Source organism: Nycticebus coucang, chromosome 12 (assembly GCF_027406575.1).
Source record: "Nycticebus coucang isolate mNycCou1 chromosome 12, mNycCou1.pri, whole genome shotgun sequence".
NCBI classification, from domain to species: domain Eukaryota; kingdom Metazoa; phylum Chordata; class Mammalia; order Primates; family Lorisidae; genus Nycticebus; species Nycticebus coucang.
In genome coordinates, this window is record NC_069791.1 from 19,897,871 (window position 1) to 19,922,388 (window position 24,518).

The 24,518-nt window shown below is 37.7% G+C and overlaps 1 protein-coding gene across 2 annotated transcripts in view; it reads right to left on the bottom strand.

The window, feature by feature from the left end:
• Nucleotides 1–1,531: 1,531 nt before the first annotated feature.
• ARID2 (AT-rich interaction domain 2) overlaps nt 1,532–24,518 on the bottom strand; it is a 194,575-nt gene continuing 171,588 nt past the window's right edge. For both annotated transcript variants that reach the window (XM_053555635.1, XM_053555636.1), the window contains 5 exons: nt 21,268–21,406; nt 21,091–21,176; nt 18,652–18,775; nt 18,465–18,556; nt 1,532–4,788 (listed from right to left, as the gene is read on the bottom strand). In XM_053555635.1, the coding sequence (XP_053411610.1) occupies nt 4,650–4,788; nt 18,465–18,556; nt 18,652–18,775; nt 21,091–21,176; nt 21,268–21,406 (580 nt within the window). In that variant the 3' untranslated portion in view covers nt 1,532–4,649. The remainder of the gene's footprint in view (nt 4,789–18,464; nt 18,557–18,651; nt 18,776–21,090; nt 21,177–21,267; nt 21,407–24,518) is intronic.

The window sequence follows — 24,518 nt, forward strand, 5'->3', positions numbered from 1 at the left end:
GCCTGGGTCTGCTAAAAACAACGACAACAGCAACAAAAAAATAGCTGGAGCGTTGTGGTGGGTGCCTGTAGCTCTAGCTACTTGGGAGGCTGAGGTAAGAGAATTGCTTAAGCCCAAGAGTTTGAGGTTGCTGTGAGCTGTGATGCTACGGCACTCTTCCCAGGGTGACATAGTGAGACTCTGTCTCAAAAAAAAAAAAGGCAATACATAGTACACCAATTAAGGTAAGTAGTAATACCTGGGCAATAAAATGAGGAATTATGGAAAACCTTAAAAAATGCAAAGGAAGAAAATACCAACAATAATGAAGCAAATACAAAGATGTGCACCAGAAAGAGGAGGGTGTACGTGTGTCTGTGAGAAGCCTCCGACCTCGAGTCTGAGCCCTGAAGGAGAGAATTCTCCCAGTTACTGATAGACTCTGCGTGAGGTGGTTGAACAGCTCCACTTGCCATATGGCATTGGTCAAAGTACCTAACCTTCTTTTTCCTGCAGTGCAATGTTAGCTAGTCTCCTGGGTGGTTGTGAAGATTGAGACGATGTACGTACATGGCTTAGCACAGCACCTGACAGTCAAACATTTGGCAAAATGTTAGTGACCAGTTTAAAACAGCATCTAAAAGTCTGGAAACAGTTTAAATGTCCATTGGTAAGAAGTCTAGTTAAATAAATTGTGGTACATCCATGTAGTTGACTACAATATCACATAGCTGTATAAAAAGATGAAGCTCTTTACTTATTGATTGGAAGGATATTATGATATCACTTTCTTTTTTTTTTAGAAAGTGCAGCAGTGTTTCTATTTTGTTTAATAAAAACGTTCACATGGATTTATCTGTAACGCACACCTAAGGAGCACCCAGGATATCTGAACAGTGGGGGGATCCGGCAGATGAGAGTGAGACTTCGCATTATTTAAAAAGCTGCTTTCTAAAACGCAAACGTATCCAACGTGGGATGTATTTCACATGGAAATCCACAGGAATCATGAATTGGCTTATGGGTAGCCTTTTCTCTTACTGTTAAATAGTCTTATTAAAGGAAATCTATCTGCTTACCTAAGTAGATGACAGTGTGCCTTAACATTTCTGATTCATCATATACAAGGTTATGCTGGACTTTTTAACCAGTGGAAATAAGGATATGTAAACGGAACAAGAGTTACAAATACCTGTGAGGTAGAGAAAGTCATACTCCTGGCTGTAATGTAATTAGAAAGTGGTACTTTTTTGTTTGCTTTGTGGGCTGTGGAGATGGCTAGTGTAGTTGTCAAAATTCTGAGTATCTGAGTGACTGTTCTACATTCTCTGATGAGACTTTCTTTGGATAAATATTGAAGATATGTATTTTTTAATTTACTATTTGGTAAAACCCACCAAGAGTCAAGTGCCAGCTGTCCCTCATGGCTAACCCGACAGCTCTGTTCTTCAGCGGCTTCTGCTTTGGTGATAAAGAACATTACGTTTTCTTTGTTTGGTACTTTGATTACAGTGATTAAGATCAAGACAGAACTCACTTATCCAAAACATTCTCATTTAAAAAATCATTTTTATTATCATTTTATGGTTAAAAAAACATACACGGCATGACTATAAAGTAATGAGACGAGTTTTCACACGTGGCTTGGATTACTCGAGTCTCATTAATGTATAGTCACATCCTGTCTCGAGCTTGGAAGAAAAATATGCCTTCGCTATATGATTATCAATTTTGTCATTTAAAATTTATTGAGTGCCAACAGAGCACTAGGCACATATATAACACGGAATTGTACAGTCTCTATGTTGTAGACTATATTATTTACATAGATTTCTCAAAGATAACATTAAAGCATGTATTTACAGAACTTCAGACAAAAATAACAGTACTGGAAATCAGCAAGTTTCTGCCTGGCGAGGAGCACCTTTTCGTGAGTGAGAGGGTTACGTGGAACTTATTGTGCAAGTGCACTTTAATTCCATTACACAGCGGGTCCGTGTCGTCAAATAGTTCTCTAAAGCTGTAAGAGGAAAAACCTAACTGGGAAGCCGTGAATCTGTTTCATTAGGTCAAATACATTTAGAAAATTCTCTGCTGAGGCCAATGCTTAAAGGACTACAGTCTATTTAAATATTGGAGCACAAACGCTAGAACTACAGCATGCAATTCAGTAAGATGGGAGAATGGGGAACAGGAAAATCATGTGTCTAAACCCAGAGTTTCTTCTCTTTCCTATTAATTTAACACGATGACTATCACACTAGAAAAAAACATTTTTCCCCCCTTTGGGCCACAGTGTTCTATTAGGTCAAGAGATGCGTGAATATGTTTCACGAGGCCCCGCCTCAAAGCTAGCATAAGTTACATACAACTCACTCATGTGGCAGTTAATGTGTTACCACTGCATTTTCTTATTTTGAAAAGAAAAAGCTACCTTTAAAACAAACATTGATGTTGCACAAAATTACAAAAATGCAAGAGATTTTTGGATGTGAATAGAAAATTCCCTGCTTGCCGAGAAGCATCAGGAGCCTTGTACGTCTGAAGGGCTGGAAAGTCATTCTAGCGTTATCCATGTGATCGCAAGGTTGTCTGCTCCAGTCTCGGAAGGTAGGCCAAGCATAAACCCCACAACCCTAAGAAATAATCAGCACTGATGTTAGTCGGATGAAGTTCATTTGAGACATTGCAGAGTACAGTCCCAGGGATCCTCCTTCAGGGAGAAACTAGACTTTCCTTCAATACCATTTGAATCAAAATATTTTTAAACATTTTATTTTATATCCAAATTGAGGCTCCTTTTCTTTAAGAAAGTGTTCCCAAATTGAGGTTGAATATATGGATGCACTGTGACTCTTTATTTAGACTGTTTATTCAGTCAAGAAACACAATTAAGAGTACAGTATCCAATAAAAAAAGGTATATTGAGTTTTAACTGCACCAATCACATGCTAGTATCTGGGTTTGCTGTGCATTGTAACAAAGATAGAACAGTCTGTCAGTCTCCTGCTTTTGTCATGCAAATCTGTCATGTAAAGGATCTCGCTTTTCTCTATTTAATATATTAATAATCAACATATAATCAGATAGGTGACCGTTAGCCCTTGCCTTCAGCTGAATTTAGGATTCTCCATATATTTTTTGAGACTGTCTTAAGCATACTCAGAAATGAAGGACTCAAGAAAATGTTCAGTCTTTTATTTAAAAACTATAAACAGTCACCAAAGTAAATAAAGCCATTCTATAACATAAACTGTTAGGTCTATATTTTTACTGCACATCCTAAGGACACAGCAGAAATGGTGGTTGGGAGGCCTTCCACATTTTTTGGATGCTAATAGAACAGGCAATAGGCAGTTATAAATGGATACATTTCACGCTGAGGGGAAAAAAGACAATTTAAGGAAGTGAGCAGTTTCTGAGCAGGAATGTGGTACAGTATTAAGAATGGAAGAATAATACAATAAAATTCCACACTATATTAAGATAGAAAAAGCAGTGAAGAAAATATCATACCTGCACATAATGCATATATAACACAGGAGAAAACCTGTATAAAATTCCATGTATTTAAACCAATTTACAAATACAAAAAATTCTGTCCAAGCTCTGAGCTTGCACATGACAAACGTTTACAGTGGATACATGTTAGGGAAAACCAAAAAATACCTTCAAATAGTTTTCTTCTACAAAAATGACATGAGATATATTATTCCATACTCTTTCAGCCAGCAAAATGAGTTCTACAAGGTGTATAATACAAAGAAAAAAAAAAAAAAAAGAAAAGAAAAAAAGAAAAAAAAAAAAAATCACAGTTCCACAAAACTGTTTTGACTTTACAGCATCAGTACCTTTGCGGAAGTATTTACACAAATTTAAAGAACATTCATCCACTGCGTAGATAGAATATATCACAATTACTTACAATTGACAGGAAAGTCTAGAAAACTTTAGAACCTACCAGTAATGCTTCTAGGACACCACAGAATGTATTTCCAGTGGCTGCAGTGGCATGAAAGGTGTTCGTTCTATTCACAAATATTTACAAGATCTATTCAGACTGGTAAATTTTTATGATAATAAATAAGTGAAAATATATTGGCTCAAGTAAGAAAACCAAGCTACTGATTTCTAAACAAAACACACAATCCATTGCTAGATATTGGTGACCCCCTCTGAGATTGGGGGTATAAGTGTGCTGAAACTTTTTTTTTAATTATTCAAACCAGCTTAAACGGTTTTGTAAATATAAAAATGTGCTCCTTTTGGGATATAGATAAAAATATTTAATGCTTCTATTTCATCTGCTCATGTAGGTTTTACAATATTCCATGTATATTCCAATGTGGATGGTACTGAATTCTGATCATACCAGTTTCCATCAGGATTTATCAGATCTGAGAGACATCCTGCAGATAAGCTGGTTGACAATCCCACAGCAGTTCTTTTTTTTTTTCCTTTTTCTTTTTAAATTTTTTTTTTTTTTTAACAGAGAACAGAGGGATTCGCTCAGAGATCAGAATACGACGAAGCTTCCTCTCAGCATCATGGGAGGAGATAAAATAATTCATTCAATGGTCTCTGTTCCATTAAGACTTGGTGCTTTCTTCAGTAATCATATATGAAATGTATCTGACTTTGAGTCCCCACTGCGTAAGTGGAATTAGTTTTCACTGCAGCATTTCTGAGTCTTGTTCTTTACTCTGAACAGTAAAATTAAGTTCATAAAGGCATTTGGCAAGGGTGGAGGAAGCTTCCATGTTACTAATGGCTAGCACTGATAAGTTGTTTTCATGTCTCTTTAGTAATCTAAAAAAAAAAAACAAAACAAAATAGAAGGTTGTCAGTCTCCAAGGTCACAGTGATGATCTCTTGTAATAGATTTTGCAAGTTTAAAAACTAAACTATAAACCATGCATAGCTCCACACCCAGTAAATGTTCAGAAAACACTGTAGAAGAGGGAGCGGCATCTGACGAGGGAGGAGTGTAACCTGCCCAATTTACAGGTGAGTAAGCTGAGGCGGTCAACTCGAAGCATCACAAACTGAACTGACTTGCCAGCTAGTTGAGGCAGAATTAGGCAACGCCACCTGTTTGGCTTTTCTCTGTGTTCTCTTTCTAAATATGGATGAATGCATAGCCTAATTCTGTATCTATCTATATTAATGCTTCCAAAAAATTTGTATCATGTCAGAAAACAGGTGGAGAGGACCAAAATAGGTGTTTTCAGGAGATGATATGAAATTAAAACTATATTGTGGGCTCAGTGCCAGAAGCTCAGCAGTTAGGGCACTGGCCACATACACCAAGGTTGGCAGGTTTGAACTCGACTGCTAAACGACAACAACTACAACAAAAAAATAGCCAGGTATTGTGGTGGGCACCTGTAGTCCCAGCCACTTGGGAAGCTGAGGCAAGAGAATCACTTAAAACCCAAGAGTTTGAGGTTGCTGTGAGCTGTGAAACCATAGCACTCTATCGAGGACATAATGAGAGACTGTCTCAAACACAAAACAACAACAACAACAAAAACCAGAAAAAAAACAAAACAAAAAACAAAAACCTATATTGTGGTATGACTAAGGTTTCTTTCTCACCATTAAGTGAAACAAAGCTGTATGTAGCATAACTATAACCCAAACGTCACATTACCCATAAAAGTTCTGTAAAAATGTATAAACTGTAAAAGAAATTTTCTACCTAAAAGATCACAGTATTTGACATTTTTGTATATATAATGACTAAAGACCTTATAAATGTGAGCATCATGTACCAAAGAACAAAGTGATGCTGAGGGCTGAGGAGAAAAGAGGTAAAACGCAGCCACAAGTGGAGGGATAGATAGATGAATTTTCACTGCAAATTATTTCTTTTTTTTTTTTTTTTGTAGAGAAGAATCTCACTTTATGGCCCTCGGTAGAGTGCCGTGGCATCACACAGCTCACAGCAACCTCCAGCTCCTGGGCTTAAGCGATTCTCTTGCCTCAGCCTCCCGAGTAGCTGGGACTACAGGCGCCCGCCACAGCACCCGGCTATTTTTTTTTGTTGCAGTTTGGCTGGGGCTGGGCTTGAACCCGTCACCCTCGGCATATGGGGCCGGCGCCCTACTCACTGAGCCACAGGCACCGCCCTCACTGCAAATTATTTCAAGTTTACTTTATGTGCGAAAAATTTCATATTAAATGACAGAAAAATAAACAAAACAGCTAGCAAGACATTATCCAAGAACCATGGAGATATCATTAAAGTAACTCTGGGTAAAGAGAAATAGAGGAGAAAACAAGAGGAAATTAAGACCCCCAAAAATAATGACTGAAAAACATTACAAAAGCAGCATATGGAAAAAAGAAGCAAATATTCATCATCAAAATTTACGGTGAGGGCTATAGTCCTCACTTTTCCCATAACGAAGCAAAGGGAGAAGTAAAACAAATATAACAAATTGAGATTAGCTGGGCACAGCGACATGTGCCTGTAATTCTAGCTGTTCAGGAGGCTGAGGTGAGGATCCCTTGAGCCCAAGAGTTTGACATTAAGCCAGGACAACAAAGTAAGACCCCATCTCAAAGCAAACAAAAAAAAAAAAACTGAGATAGAAAAGTAGGGCATCTTATCATGTTTTTTGACCATCAGCATCTTCAGCTTGATGTAGCTGAACATTATAGATGTAGCTGAACATGTCTTACCAAGGGTACATGAGAAATTTACTAAATGTAGAATATAAACATCTTAACACAATAACTAAGAAAATGCCGTGAAGGCTATGTTAACCAGTTTGATGAAAATCAAAAGAATGGCTCAAATTAAATATTAAAACTCCAACACCACATGTTGATAAGTACACGGAGGAACAGAGAGAATCTCATACTTTGCCACATGGAGTATAAATTGATAAAACATCTTTGGAACTGATTGGCACTATGTAGTAAATGTATAATATCCTGTAAGTCACCAATGCTTTTGAAAAAGCTCAACAGAAATATTTTCATATATGGCTAAATAACAGAACATGAGTTAGACTGTTTGTTGCAGCATTATCCTTACTAGACCTGATCTGAAAACAACCCACGTACCCATCAAAAATAGAACAAAGCTGGGTGCAGTGGCTTAGGCCTGTACTCCCAACACTTTGGAAGATCTAGACAGGATTGCTTGAGGTTGGAAATCTGAGATAAGCCTTGGCAACATGAGGAGACCACCATCTCTACAGAAAAATAAAAATAGAAAAAGCCAAGCATGGTGGGACATGTGCATCTCCCATCTACCTGGGAGGTAGAGGAAGGAAGACTACTTGAGCCCTGGAGTTAGAGGTTACAGTAAGCTACGATCAGGTGCCTAAACTCCATCCATACCGGGTAACAAAGCAAACAGCCTGTCTACAAAAAAAAAAAAAAAAAAAAAGTACTGTGGGAAAATAAACAGAATTCAGGGCAGGGTAGCGCCTGTGGCTCAGTGGGTAGGGTGCCACCAAACCCGGCCCCGGCCAAATTGCAACAAAAAAATAGCCGGGCGGTGTGGCAGGCGCCTGTAGTCCCAGCTACTCGGGAGGCTGAGGCAAGAGAATCGCCTAAGCCCAGGAATTGGGGGTTATTGTGAGCTCTGTGACACCACGGCAGACATTCTACCGAGGGGGATAATGTGAGACTCTGTCTCTACAAAAAAAATTAAATAAATAAAATAAACAAAATTCTATACTGCTACATGCAATAAGAATCAATCTTACAAATATATGATTCTATTTATAGGATGTTCCAAGTCAGGCGAAACTAATCTATGGTGTCACAGATCGCAGTAGTAGTCCCTGGAGGGAGGAGGATAAAGCAGAGACTGCCGGGAATGGGAGAGGGTCGTGGCACAGGGTTGCCCCATTTCTTCACTTTGTGATAATTCACTGAGCTTTATACATGTTTTATAAATTCCTCTTTATGCATGATTTACTATATCATTTGATTGAAATTTTTTAAAAAAGAAGTATGAAATTTCTGGTTCTTTTCTGAAAAAAATTAATCATAAAAAAACTTGATTTTGGCAGCACCTGTGACTCAAAGGGGTAGGGCGCCGGCCCCATATACTGGAGGTGGCAGGTTCAAACCCGGCCCTGGCCAAAAACTGCAATGAAAAAAAACAAAAAACAAAAAACTTGACTTAAGGCTGTTAGGCCACATACACTGGGGCTGGTGGGTTCGAACCTGGCCCAGACCTGCTAAACAACAACAACTAGAACAAAAAAAAAAATAGCTGGGTGTTGTGCCTATAGTCTCAGCTACTTGGGATTAAACCAAGTTAATCACTTAAGCCCAAGAGTTCGAGGTTGCTTTGAGCTGTGATGCCACAGCACTCTACCAAGGGTGACATAATGAGACTCTGTCTTAAAAAAAAAACTTACATATAGGCCAGGTGAGGTGGCTCACTCCTATAATCCTAGTTCTCTGGGAGGCTGTGACAGGCAGATCACCTGAGCTAAGGAGTTTGAGACCAGCCTGAGCAAGGGACCCTTGTGTCTACTAAAAATAGTAAAAACTAGTGGGTGTTGTGGCACATGCCTGTAGTCCCAGCTACTCGGGAGGCTGAGGCAAGGGGATCACCTGAGCCCAAGAGTTTGAGGTTGCTGTAAGCTAGGCTGAGGTCCTGAAACTCTACCCAGAGTGCAGAATGAGACTGTGCCTCCAAACCAAAAACAAACAAAAAACTTAAATAAATGTTAAAACAAAATTAAAAACATAAAAATAAGTAAAAAAAACTTGAAAGTACAAATTATTCCCCCCATGATCAAAAAGCATTTTGACAAAGAAAAAAGCTTTTAGCTTCAAAATCTTAAATAAAATCCTAATAATATTTTTCAAACTAATAGTCGCATGTTAAAAATACTTGTTCTTTTATTTATATGTCACATGAACACTCTTGGAGGCTGAGGCAGGAGGACTGCTTGAGCTCATGAATTTGAGACCAGCCCTGAGCAAGAGTGAGACCCCATCTCTACTAAAAATAGAAAAACTAGCTGAGTGTACCTATAGTCTCAGCTATTTGAAAGGCTCACGCAAGAGGATTGCTCAAGCCCAACGGTTTGAAGTTGCTATGAGCTATGAAGCCACAGCACTCTATGCAGGGCAGAGTGAGACTGTCTCAAAACAAACAAACAAACAAAAAAAAGTCACATGATTAAACTAGAAAAAATAAACTGAAATATACAGGCAGATTTTAAAGTAACTTAATTTACTTTTGATATAATTAATATCTTGATTTTTGATACTTTTAAGAAATAGGAACCTTGTTTCAATACAAAACAAAATATGTGCCTATTTCTTTTTTTTTGAGACAGAGTCTCACTATGTCACACTCAGTAGAGTGCCGTGACATCGCAGCTCATAGCAACCTCAAACTCTTGGGCTCAAGTGATTCTCTTGCTTCACCTCCCAAGTAGCTGGGGCTACAGGCGCCCGCCACAGTGCCTGGCTATTTTTTTTGTTGCAGTTGTCATTGTTGTTTAGCAGGCCCGGGCCAGGTTCGAACCCACCAGCCTCAATCTATGGGGCCGGTGCCATGACCACTGTGCTACAGGTGCCAAGCCATGCCTGTGTTCTTTTATAAAATGATATACTTTCAATTTCTAATTTCACATGTTCCATATCTTTTGAGATGTCTTAACCAAGGATAAACATTGAGTCACTTTAATGCCCTTAATAATAAAGAAATAATTCATAAGTATCAGTAAAAAAAAATTTATGATACAAATCAGCCTCTAGGAAAACAAAGTTTAAACAAGTTTATTTCCATTCCCTTCTCAAAAGGGTATTAAAATGCTAAGGAAAATAAATTTATATTCTGGAGAAACTAAACCAGAAAGACACAGACACAATAAAGGTCAGTGATGGGGAATCAATCAAGAAGAAAACAGGATTAGTTGACAGTTAATGACCTCTCCTGAAATCTTTTATTTTTTTTTAAATTGAGACAGAGTCTCAAACTGTCACCCTGGGTAGAGTGCAATGGCATCACAGCTCACAGCAACCTCAAACTCTTGGGCTTAAGTGATTCTCTTACCTCAGCCTCCCAAGTAGCACCTGCCACAATTCCGGGCTATTTTTTTTTTTTTTTTTATTGCAGTTGTCATTGCTGTTTAGCTGGCTGGGGCCAGGTTCAAACCCACCACCCTGGGTGTATGTGGCCGCCCCCTAGCCACTGAGCTCAGACGCCGCCCTCTCCTGCAAGCATTGCTTCCAGAATGTGCGCACGTCACACTGACTTTCCTCCAAACTCTCCACTCCCAAAGGCAAAAAGAGCAGAGGATTCTTCCTTGGGAGAAACAAAATTTTCCTATAGTTTGTTTGATGCTTATTTGATGCTTCAAATAAGTAAATTAGTTCATCAAGAATTACCCTAAAATGACAATCTCCAGTGGTTAAGTAGTGACTATGCACCCAGGGCTTCTAATTAGCTAGTATTTTATTAAGATATAGAGTGAACCTAAAAATCCTCAGACATTTGAGGACTTACAATAGCAACTATACAGAAAACAGAAAAAAACATTAAAAAATGGCCAATAGTAACATCCTTAGAGAGATGAGACAATGGAATACAAGTTTTTTTTTTCTTTTTTGTTACTGAGACACAGTCTCACTTTGTCACCCTCAGTAGAGTACTGTGACATCATAGCTCACAGCAACCTCAAACTCTTGGGCTCAAGCGATTCTCTGGCCTCAGCCTGCTACAACAGCTGGCTATTTTGTTTTGTTTTGTTTTGTTTTGTTTGAGCAGGCCCAGGCCGGGTTTGAATCCATCAGCCCAGGTGCATGTGGCTGGTACCCTAACCACTGAGCAAAGGGCACTGAGGCTGGAATAGAAGTTTTAAAATAGCAGCAAGTAGCAACTGAGAAAGAACTCCTAGGAACTGAAACAAGATAAATGAAGTCAAACTTTGATACATTTGATGATAAAATCAAGGAAATTTCCAGGAAATAGATTAAACAGACAAAAAATAGAGAGCTAAAAGAGAGGCTCAGCACCCACAGCACAGGGGTTATGGAGCCAGCCACAAACACCAAGGGGGGCGCGGGTTTGAACCTGGCCCAGGCAGATAAACAACAGCTAAAGAACTGCAACAACAATAACAACAAAAAAATAGCCGGGTATTGTGGAGGGTACCTGTAATCCCAGCTACTCAGGAGGTTGAGGCAAGAGAATTGCTTAAGTCCAAGGGTTTGAGGTTGCTGTGAGCTGTGACGCCACAGCACTCTACCCAGGGCGACATAGTGAGACTCTGTCTCAAAAAAAAGAAAAAGAAAAAGAAAAGAAAGTTAAAAGAGAAACATACAAGAAAAATGCTCATTAGTGAAGGATATAAATCTCCAGACTGAAAGGACCCACAGAAATGAAATGCTTCCTTCAATGAAATCGAACAAAAAGCTCATACCCATCCAAGACATCATCATCATAAGACCTGAGAATATCAGAAATAAGGGGAAGATAACAAGGGACTCCAGAGGGGGCAGGAAAGAGACTGCACACCAAGGAACAGGAACTAGGATACCACCGGACTGCTCAACAGCAGAGCCGCATGCCAGAAGACACTGGAGAGAGGCCCTCAGGTTTTTAAAGGAAAATGATTTTTAAACCTAGAATTTTATATCCGGCCAAAAGCTATCAAGAATAAGGGTACACTACAGAAGGTTTTAGATGGCTGCAGTCTTTTCTTTTTTAATGTTGAGGAATCACTGAGGGTACAAAGAACCAAGTTATACTGCTTGCATAGATGGGTACAGTCTTAAATTACTGAAGGGTGTACTTCAACATGACAGAGTAAATCAATAAAAGAAAAATGGGATTCAAGATAGGAGGAATGCCTAAGAGAATAGCTGTGTCTGAGACCTGAAGAGCAAAAGGGCAGTTTCCTAGGTTAAAAAAAACTATAAAGATGTAAAACTGATAGAACTTTGAGTATATGGACTAATCATTGACAAACTTGGAAGATACAGATTAAAAATCACCATTAGACCCTTAAAAACCTAAACGAAAGCAAGGCGATCATTACCACCAGAAAAATGATGAGATAAAGAAAACATAACAGTACATAACACCTGGCTGAACATCAAACAATCCGACAACAATATCTGATTTAAGGTTTAATAAATAAGACAGCACAGTAGCTCAATCCGTAATCCTCCACTTTGGGAGGCTGAGGTGGGAGGATTGCTTGCAGCCAGGAGTTTAAGTCCAACCTGAGCAAGACTGAGACTCCATCTCCTCAAAAAAATAAAAAAAGAAAAAGAAAAATCAGCTGGTGGATTTGAGGTTGCAGGAGCTGTGCACCACGCTGCATGTTAGCCCAGGCAACAGAGCGAGATACTCTCTCAAAACAAACAAACAAAAAGACTGAATAAAAATCTGATATAACAATATGATGAGAGAGGGGAAAGTGTGAGGAAGTGAGGTTTAAGAATATTCAATGCCTTTTAAAAAGGGAGCTAAACGGAGGGTAATTGGTGGGGTCATACCTACAGTGCATCTTAGAATGGGTATAGGTGAAACTTACTAAATGCAGAATACAAATGTCTACATACAATCACTAAGAAAATGCCATGAAGGCTATATTAAACAGTTTGATGAAAATATTTCAGATTGTATATGAAACCAGCACATGTACCCTTTGATTGCACTAATGATTTAATAAAAAAAAAAAGAGGGGGGGAGCTAAAGGCAGTTGTAAAGTGGTTAAATCAAGAAATAGTAACAAGGCCGGGTGCCGTGGCTCATGTCTGTAACCTCAGCACTCTGGGAGGCAGAGGTGGGTGGATCGCCTGAGCTCACGAATTCGAGACCAGCCTGAGCAAGAGCAAGACCCCATCTCTGAAAATGGCTAGGTGTTGTGGGTGCTTGTAGTCCCCTGAGGCAAGATGATTGCTTGAGCCCCAAAGTTTGAGGTTGCTATGAACTATGACTTCACAGCACTCTACCAGGGGCAACAAAGTGAGACTGTCTCAAACAAAAAAAAAAAAAAAAAAAAGTAACATAGACTTTATTTAGAGATATGGAGGCAATTACTAGAAGAATTAGCTCAAATTTTTGAAAGCTTCCCCTTTAAAGGTCGATGGGAGAGGTAAAGTAAGGAACTCTTATATTTGTGTACTTTTGTTGTTGTTAATCAGGCCCAGGTAACAAAGGAACTCACTCGTGCCCACCCCTACCCTACCCCCCTTGTGTACAGGGCTGGCATGGTAACCACTGAGCTATGGAGGTCAGCAGAACTATCCTATTTGGTTATAAGTTTTTTGGTACTTAAACTATTTTCTTTCTTTTTTTTTTTTGGCTATTGAGTCTCACTTTGTTGCCTTCAGTAGAGTACAGTGGTGTCATAGCTCACAGCAACCTCAAACTCTTGGGCTCAAGCGATTCTCTTGCCTCAGCCTTCCCAGTAGCTGGGACTACAGATGTCCACCACCACACCCAGCTATCTTTAAGAGATGAGGTCTCACTCTGGTCTCACTTAGGAACCTGTGAGCTCAGGTAATCCATCCGCCTCAATCTCCCAGAGTGCTAGGATTATAGACGTGAGCCACCTCTACCAGCCTATTTTATTTTTCAAAACAAATTTATAACAGCTTTATTGAAATGTAATTTACACACTGTACAATCAACACATTTAAAATATATAATTCACTGGTTTTTAGTATATTCAAAGAATTGTGCAACTATCACCACAATTAATTTTAGAGTATTTTCACTATCCTAAAAAGAAACCCAATATCCTAGCAATCACTTCCCATTTTCCCCAAATCCCTCTTTTGTTGTTGTGGTTTTAGTTTTTTTATCATTGTGGTAAAACATACATAACAAAATTTACCAATTTAACCATTTTTAAGTGGTACAAAGTACATTTACACTGTTGTGCAACCATTACCACTACCTAGCTCCAGAACTTTTCATCTGCTAATGAACTGTTTACCCATTAAACGATAATTTTCCATTCTCTGCTCCCCTCAAACCTTGGTAACCACTATTCTACTTTCTCTTACTACGTATCTGAATCTTCTAGGTCACGACCCACAGGTTGGAGAACCGCTATTCTAGATACATCTGAAGTGGAATCCCGTATTTGTCCTCTATATTTGGCTTATTTACCATCATGTTTTCCAGGGTCAACCATGTTGCAGCATGTGTCAGAATTTTCTTACTTTTTAAAGACTGAACAATATTCCATATTATGTATGTACCACATTTTATCTATTCTGGTTATTTACACCCCAACTTTTAGCTATTGTGAATCACGTTGCTATGAGTATGGGTGCATAAATATCTGTTCAACTCCCTGCCTTCAATTCTTTTTTTTTTTTTTTGTAGACATAGAGTTTCACTTTATGGCCCTAGGTAGAGTGCCATGGCATCACACGGCTCACAGCAACCTCCAACTCCTGGGCTTAAGCGATTCTCTTGCCTCAGCCTCCCGAGTAGCTGGGACTACAGGTGCCCGCCACAACACCCGGCTATTTTTTTGTTGCATTTGGCCGGGGCTGGGTTTGAACCTGCCAGCCTCGGTATATGGGGCCGGCACCTTACTGTCTGAGCCACAGGTACAACACCTGTCCAGGAAGTTGCCATGTATGTTTCTATTTTTCCTTATGACATGGCTACATACTTTCCAGACAGCCTTAAGTATACCCAGAAATGGAACTGTTGGATCAAATGATAACTTTTATTTTGGGGGAATTGCCTTACTGTCTTCCATAGCAGCTAGGAGTTCTCTGTATATTCTGCATGTTAATCTTTTAACAGGTGATTTGCAATTATTTTGTCTCATTCCATGGGCTGCTTTTTTACTCTGTTGATAACATCCTTTCATGTACTCCAAATTTTTTTTTTTTTTTTTTTTTGCTGCCTGTGCCTTTGGTGTCACATCCCAAGAAATCACTGCCAAATCCAATGTCAGGAAGCTTTTGTCCTGTGTTTTCCTGTATGAGTTTTAATAGTTTTAGCTCTTATGTTTTTATGTCTTTGATCCATTTTGAGCTAGTTTTCTATATTGGTATAAAGTAAATGTCTAACTTCATTCTTTGCAGGTATGTATGCAGTTCTCCAAATAACATTTGTTGAAAACACTATCTACTCCTCATTGCATGAGGAATTGGCACCCTTACTGAAAATATTTGACCTATCACCCCTAGGTAAATGAGGGCTCATTTGTCGGCTTTCTCTTCTAGTCCGTTGATCTCTATGTCTATCTCTCTATGTCAGTACTATACTATTTTGATTACTGTAGCTTTGTAGTAAATCAGGAAGTATGAGTCTTCCAACATTGTTGTTCTCTTTCAGGATTGTTTTTGCTATTCCAGGTCCCTTGAGATTACATATGAATTTTAGTATGGATTTTTTTATTTCTATAAAAGTCATCTGGATTTTGACAGGGGTTTCATTCAATCTATAGAACACTTTTGTAGTATTAACATCTTACCTAAATTAAGTCTTCCAATTTATGAACATGGTATGTCTTTCCATTTGGTTATATATTCTTTAATTTCTTTTAGTAATCTTTTGTAGTTTTCAGTATACAAATCTTCTGTCTCTTTGGTTACGATAATTCCTAAGTATTTTTTTCCTTTTGATGCTATTTTAAATAGAATTGTTTTCTTTAAATTTTTTTTTTTTTTTGTGGTTTTTGGCCGGGGCTAGGTTTGAACCCGCCACCTCCGGCATATGGGACAGGCAATCCTACTCCTTGAGCCACAGGCATCGCCCTAAATAGAATTGTTTTCTTAGCTCCCTTTTTTGGTTTGTTCATTATTAAAGTATGTGTATATAAAAGTACTATCTGCTTTTAAAATAAGACCATGTATTACATATTGTTAAAAAGATACATACATCAAAAGAAAGCAGAATATGTTGTATTTCTGCAGGGTTCAAACTTAGAATGCAGATAAACTGCATTAGTTAAACATTTTATGCCAGGTGTGGTAGCTCACACCTGTAATCTTAGCACTCTGGGAGGCCAAGGCAGTTGGATTATCTGAGCTCAGGAGTTCAAGACCAGCCTGAGCATAGGAGAGACCCCACATCTCCATCAAAAATAGAAAAAAAACAAAACAAACAAACAGACAAAAAAAAAAAAAAAAAATAACTGGGGCAAGAGGATGGCTTGACCCCAGGAGTTGGAGGTTGCTGTGAAGTATGGCATCATGGCACTGTACCTAGGATGACAGCTTGAGATTCTTGTCTCAAAAAAAAAAGACTAGCCTGAGCAAGTGTCAGACCCCATTTTTACTAAAAATAGAAAAAACTAGCCAGGCATCATGGCAGGTGCCAGTACTCCCAGCTACTCAGGAGGCTAGGGCAAGAGGATCGCTTCAGCCCTAGAGTTTAAGGTTGCTGTGAGCTATGATAATGCCAGGGCATTCTACCCAGGGCAAAAGTGGAGATTCCGTCTCAAAAAAAGTACATTATTCAAATCATGAGATTCTAAACTTTAAATTAAAAAAAAACTGCTGAAATTTCATACTGTTCGGGGTACTATAAGAATGAGGATAAACTTCCTTGCAGCTTCCTGTTGACCTGCAATTCCATTGCAAATAAAAATCTGCTTTAGGGGAGACTTCCGACTTGGGTTTCCCCTTTGCTAGAAGCTCTGGTCCTTTTTCATTCCTTCTGTATGCCTTTCTATATCATAAAAAACCTATCTTACCACTGGAAAAAAAAAAATAAAAACAAAAAGAAATCTGCCTTAGTTGAAAAGATCACATCCATATTATTCTGCTAGAGATGAGAAACATCGCTAGAGAATCATCTCTTGAGCTTATTTCTTACACTTTCTTCTTCACATATATGGGTTTTGTCAGGTTCTCTGTCACTATTCTTACTCAAACAAAACCTTCCATCACTTGACATATTCAAAAAAGGTTCTGTACTCAGAAGTGTGACCAAACTAGGAGGGTGAATGGAAAGAAATTAATGGATTGTTGTAATTCTTATTCTACTATGCTAAAATCATAGGAACTGAAGATGCTGGAAGACATTTGTAAAGTTTAGAGTTAAATAATACAACAAAATAAAAAATAAAACAAGAACATTAGAGTAAAAACTTTTGGCTCACCGACATACTAGTCCTAGTCAAAGAGGCTTTGCTATAAGCCCATAAATGTACAATCTGGATGTGAAGAAAAGGTCCTGGTATTCTTATATGGTTACCAAACCTTTATATTGTTTTTTTGTGAAAAAAATTTGCTTAAGTGTTAAAAAAAATTTCTTGCTCATTTGAATACTCAATACAGTATAGTAGATTTTGTCACTATAAACACTTTTTTAAACTTTAGTTTTATATGTTATTCACCTTCAACTTACAGAAAATGTTAAAACCTGATGTAGTCAAATTCATAATTGGTATCACTGTATTTATGTTTGGAAAATCCAGACTAAAGGTTACTACAAGAAATATCACAAAAGACCTAAAACAAGGAAGAAAAGGGGTGTGGGGAAAAAAAAGGGAATCAGGAGATGCAATTAATAGTATGTAAAAGGAAAGCCTGGGATAGAAAGTGACTATGAGTAATTTAAGATGCATCAGAGGGTAACTTCCCCACTCAGGGAGCCTGAGCCTGGCTAGTTGAAGTTGTAGGAGAAATACTAGAAAAGTAACTTCAAAGGAGAAAAAGTACCGAGGCATCAAAAGAATATTCATATTTGCTTTCTCAAGAATTAAAGAGTTAGCTTTCCAGTTTCTATAGATCAATAAATTCCTGGATTTTCTCTTGCTTAAGTTCATTAGGAAGCAACTTCTAAAATTTCAGGGTATTATAGTGAATTTTAGCAATATCTATGACTTTGACGGGTACATTAAAATGCTAATTGTCCAACTGAATTTCATGTTGATTCCACGTAATTCAAATGACCAATTCTTTCTTTCATTTTTTTTTTTTTTTTTTTGAGACAGAGTCTCGTTTTGTCACCCTTGGTAGAGTGTTGTGGGGATCATAGCTCACAGCAACCACAAACTCTTGGGTTCAAGTGATTCTCTTGCCTCAGCCTCCTGACTACAGGGACTACAGGTGCTCACCACAACGCCTGGCTATTTTTTTTTTTTTTTTCAGAGGCAGGGGTCTCACTCTTGTTCAAGGTTGGTCTTGAACCCATGAGCTCAGGCAATCCACCTGCCTTGGCCTCCCAGAGAGCTAGGATTATAAGGCATGGGCCCGACCAATTCTTTTTATTCCCCAGTAAACTTGTAAGTTTCCTCTTCAGTACTGCTACTTTTTGCTCTAAATTTGATGGCCAGTAAGAAAATTACTAAAACAAGTTAAAAGACTACTTTTTGGTTGTTTCAGCTTCTATTTATTTTTGGCTTCTAAGAAATGTTGATGGCCTGATGTTGGCCTAAGCCTTTAGATGTACTAGTAAAATTGATGAGAAAAACAGTGAATAAAATGTAGGTATCTAATTTTATTAACTTACATATAAAAGTAAGATAATCTAAATTCACTTCAGCTATGGAAAACAGATTACTTACCTGCGACCACATTCTGAATATTTACCAATATTTTTTAATATTAAGGCAGCTGTTAGTCGGATGTGTTTAGTTATTGGTCCCTCTTTTTCATCCTTAAAAAGAACATAAAATAAAAAAAAAAAAGAATTAAAATCGAAGTCATACAGGGCTCATACCTTTACAGGTAAGGCTTTCAAAACATGCTTACTGTAAAATCTCGAAAGACAAGGTTTCTTGATCCTCTCCTAAGAGCCATAAGTGCAGCACTGGGATGATTCACAATGGCCTTTTGTGCTCTAGGAGTTGAACTTGTGCCTCCTACAGACGGCTGCCTAAATTAGTAAGAGAGAGAGTGAGAGGCTATTAACATGGTACTCCATAGGGTCTGACAACGGCAGCCACTCTGCCAACCTCACAGGGTGGTTACTTTGAAATTTTCAATATAGGGTGATAAAAGGTCCCATGGTCCAGCAGTAATGTTTACAGCTGGTGTCAGCTTAGGCAAAGGGGCTGTTAGTATCAAGGTATACTTTTAAGTATTATTTTCCAATTTATCAATTTTAAAGGAAACAACAGATATTTTACTTTTAAGGTTTTTGTGCTATGTAAGTATGCAATCAAAATAAATCTAGTGCCAAAGTTGTGGCGTTCTCATATTTGAATGTATGTAATGTGTAGATGTTAACAAAGAAGAAAACAGTCTACACGATGTAACCCACAAATTTAGAAATACTAAATTATATTTAAGACTAAAATAATATTACCCAAGACTATCTTGCTACAGGTCATCCAGGAAAAGATAACCTATGAAATTATGCTAAACACTGCATTTCAAACTGCTACTTCTTTAAATCATCTTTTTTATCTTTTTGAGATAATCTCACTTTGTTGCCTCATAGCTCACAGCAACCTCAAACTCTTTGGTTCAAGGGATCCTCAGCCTCCTGAGTTGGTGGGACTACAAGTGTCTGCCATGATGCCTGGGGCTAATTTTCTGGGGGGGGGGATACACACATACACACACACACACATATATTTTTTAGACAGAATCTCAAGCTGTTGCCCTGGGTAGAGTATTGTGGCATCATAGCTCACAGCAACCTCCAACTCTTGGGCTCGAGCAATCCTTTTGCCTCAGTTTTTCCATTTTTAGTAGAGCCTTTTGTTCAGGCTGGTCTCAAACTCCGTGAGCTCAAGCAAACCACCTGCCTCAGCCTCCCAGAGTGTTAGGATTACATTCATGAGCCACCACGCCAGGCCTAATTTTCCTATTTTTAATAGAAATGGGGTCTCACTCTCACACAGGCTGGTCTTGAACTCCTGAACCCAAGCAATACTCTCACCTCAGCCTCTAAGAGTGTTAGGATTATAGCACCACGACCACACATCATCTTGTATTTCATCATTATTTAGTAATTTCAATCAATCTTTACAGTATAGTTCTACTATTCTTACAGAAAATGGAGGAACTGCAGAAATAGTTTGATATAAATATTCATATTCAAATTATTGTACATTTCTATGCCCAAGTCAATTAATTACATCACTATCTGTGGGCTCTGGTAGGTGGCAGTGGAAAGAGCACTGAGTTATTTGAGGAAACCCTGTTTCTAAGACTATAATCAGCTGTAATATTTTTTCATATCTGTTAAGTGAGGTACTTCAGGTATTTTTTACATAAACTAATTCTGAATATTAAATAATTGTGACTATAATTTTTAAAGTGTTAATAAGTATGCACGTATGTCTATACATATATAAACAGAAGGTGCCCAAAAATGTATACATTTTAAGAGATGCTATCTATGTATTACTTTTATTTATTTATTTTTTGAGACAGAGTCTCACTTTGTTGCCCTGGGTAGAGTGCTGTAGCATCATAGCTCACAGCAACCTCAAACTCCTGGGTTCAAGTGATTCCCTTGCCTTAGCCTCCCGAGTATCTGGCACTACATGTGCCTACCACAACACCTGGCTATTTTTAGAGACAGGGTCTTGCTCTTGCTCAGGCTGGTCTCAAACCTGTGAGCTCAGGCAATCCAACCACCTCAGCTTCCCAGAGTGCTAGGATTACAGGTGTGAGCCACCGCGCCTGGCCTATGTATTACTTTTTGAAGGTGACCCGAAGGTGTTGTTACTGGTCCAGTGTACATAAACATGCTACACACAGCCATTTTCCCTGCAATTCATACGTTTTTTGGGAATGAACAATTTTACTTCCAATAAGATCTTTTAAAATGTGTATGCATTTTTTTGGTACCCTCAGTATATGAAGAAATCTCTTGGCCATTAAAATAGATGTTTAATTATTCTCTTACAGGAGAAAGAACCACATATAGTACTTCCAGTTCACAAGTATTACTCATACATCATCTGTCATTCCTTCTAAAGACTTGTGTCAGAGCTGCAAGGTACCTTACAGAGACCATGTGGTCCATCCAACAAAGATGAAAAGTCATCCCAAGGGAACTTAAGCAATTTGAACACAGTTGAGTTGCATAACTGGTTAGTAGCCGAACTGGCTACAAACTGAGTACTAAAACTCAGGTTTTCAGTATCCCAGCAGGCTAAGTTGCCTTCCATTGTTTCTGTGTTTTGCCTAGTTCCTTTTCTTATGTACAGCAGGAAGTAAACTCGTTTTTCTTACTTGGTAGAAGATTTTTGACTTCCTGCTTGTCCTTGTTCATCTTGTTTTAATCCTGCAAGAAGTGCATCCTTTGAACAGTGTTTATCCTTTTTGAGAAAAAGGAAGTGAAAGAATACACATCAACATCTTTCACACAATTAGACAAGTTACTTATCAAATAGTATTAAGAAAGCGTACCTGTAAGTGGGTAATAAAAGAAAACCTCTGTCGCTGAAAAGGCTCGCAACCTTCCCAAAGACACTGCCCTGGATATACATCTTTTCCTCCATGTTCAGTTGCTGCATGGTAGAAAACTTGTGAGGGTGTCTGAAACCACCTATAAAAAATAAAAGTAGTAGACATTTTCTGACATTTGGATGTGTTCAAGTATATTTTGAAACTACTTAAAAATTTTTTCTGCTTCTATTTCCAAATTGAATCATTCAACTGTAGTGAACACTTATCTCCTATTTTCTTAAGCTAAGAATCTGTTGAAAATAAATGAATTACCATTTTAAAACACAATAGAACATTATCTTATAAATACCATACTCTATTGTACTTTTAAAAGTTTTTCAAGCATTTGCTAGCTTTTGTGTTATATATAATAATTTAGTATATCCAATCCAATAACTTAAATTCTATAAATTGTGGTAAGTCTTCCATTATAGCTGAGCTCACATTTTTGCATGTTCACCCATGTTTACAAAGTCAAATCACAAGCAGGGCTTAACAATACAAATGTCTGAGTAGGGAAAGTGGCAAAGGATACAAAACTGAAGGAAGTCAGATACTGTTCTCCTTTATTAATTAGAAAACAGGGAAATAAGAGGAACACTGGAATCTAGATAGCAAACACTGTATTAAAACGTTTTAATTACTAATCAGTAACCTGACAAACTTTTTTTTTTTTTTTTGGAGACAGTATCTTGCTCTGTCACCCAGACTAGAGCGTAGTCACATCAGCGTGACTCCTGGCCTCAAGTGATCCTTCTGGTTCAGCCTCCTGACAAGCTGGGACTACAGGCTTGAGATACTATTTTTCTATTTTTTGTAGAGACGGAGTCTTGCTCTTGCTCAGGCTTGTCTCAAACTCCTGGCCTCAAGTAATTCTCCTGCCTTGGCATCCCAAAGTGCTAGGATTACAAGTATAAGCCCCGCATGATGAGCCCAGTAACTCAAGTATTTATACAATCTTCGTAAAGTGTGTGGCGGAAATCTCTTAGAATTTCATTTTTTATGGCTATCATTTAAATACGTCTATATTTGAAATAATTTAACATATAGCATATATTCAATATTTCAAATTAATATTCCATCAGGAAATAACTGACATTTTAAAATAAATTTTTTTTTTTTTTTTTTGGTTTTTGGCCGGGGCTAGGTTTGAACCTGCCACCTCCGGCATATGGGACCGGCATCCTACTCCTTGAGCCACAGGTGCCGCCATTTTAAAATAAATTTTAATCAAAAAGTAATAGTGAACTTTAAAATTGTACAATTTCATTGTGACATATTTTATTTCCATTCATATTTGTCTATATAAATACCTACTAAAAGTTTATTGTGAAACTCAAATTAGTAAATACACTTTAAGTTTCAGAATTTATTTTAATTCTCAATACTCGCAATGCTATTTCTTTAATATGAAATACATATGACTGGAGGTCTGTTACATAATTATTACCACAAGGAGGCATTTCTTATTGTGTTTTTAAGGCTTTAATTAAATACTATTAAATCATTAATTGAAACATAAAACATCTACACATGCACACACACACACAAACCAAAACGTACTACTTGTCACTAATCAAAATGATTTCTATTTCCAAACTATTTTGCAATACATAAAGTTAATCAAGTTAATTCTTAACACATAAAATGAATTTACAAACCATAGGAAAAAAGGACAGTGCTTTCTTAAATCAATTATCAAACATGCATAACTGTGTGCACATGTATGATTTTAAGGCAATAGAGATTTTGAAGTGTTCCTTATTCTACCTTCCCAACACAGTTTATTATTTCTCTCCTATTTCCTACCCTTTCCTCCCTCATCCCAAGTCTATTTTCTCTCTCACTACTCTGGTCGTGCAAGACGTTCACTGATTGTTATAGTGGTTTAAGATGAAGTTCTAATGTGAGTAAGAATGAAGCTGGTTGCAATAATCATATGAGGGTGAAAACCAGTTAAAGGTTCCAAATTCATTAAGTGGAATATCTGAATTTTACATGTTTATTATTTATAACAGTGGAGAGTTAAACTCTAAATTGTAAAACAGATAGTGAGTTTTCACAATATTATGGACTTTTTATTGGATGGTTGGAGGTAGAATAAGAGATGAGACAAGCTGAAACCACTGCCTTTCCAGCTCCCCACCTCTCATCCTCCAAATCATAAAAAACACATTCGTTTAAAGAAACTGGGAAAATTTAAGAGTGTCCAAAAGAAAATTCTCTATGAATAGACTGCTAATATTTTAGTGTCTTTAAGCTTTCTCTGTGATGTAACTTTATATGTGGTACCTTTGTACAAATTAAAATAATAATCTTCATTAAGATATTTATTGCCCTCTGCTGAAAACCTGTTATAATATACAATTTATGGCATCTACAAAGTGATGGTGCCTCCTTTGATGTGCACGATAATAAGGAGCAGCACTAGGTAAAACATATTACTCTGAAACTCATTTTACTTAGGGTGGTTGTGAGGCTTACATTTTATGATATGTATAAAGCTATTTGGCAAATACTAGGTCACAAGTAAGTAAAAGCTATTATCATTATCATTATCATCATCAGCGGTGCTAGTGCTAGGAGTGAGTGCTTCTGGTAACCTCTTGTCTTTCACCTACCCATCTCACTAATCTTCTACCCTGAGGCTTTTTATTTCAAAATACAGTAGAACCTCTATGTTGACCACCTTCCCTGCACTGAGCACCTCCTTAAGTTGACCTAATTTTCATAGACTGGACACACAGCACATGTATGTATTAGTACAGTAGGCCTAGTCCTTTATGTTGACCACCTCTGTATGTTGACCAGTTTGTTACAATCCCTTAAGTGGTCAACTACCAGAGATTCTACAATAATTGTATTCTTTTCTGTTCCTGAAAATCTTCCCCATAGAAACTGTTCCCAACTCAACTTTGGTTAAACACTAACCTTCAATCTTATTTTAGAGCCTTGTACTAGTGAGTTTGTAAATTTAGAGACAATGTCTTAGGTTTATGTCTCTAAAAAAAAAAGCTTATTATTGAAAGAACTTAAATTTATTCTATTAGAGCTTCCTTCTTCTCTACTTCAAATTCTCAGGCATTGTTCATCCTGTCTTTGCCTTGGATCTCAGCAAAAAGCAGCTGCTGCTTTCAGAGTTAACTCCTTCACTTATACACTGGTTTCTATTGTGTTCCTTCATAAATTACCCCTCTTTTGCATCTTCTGTA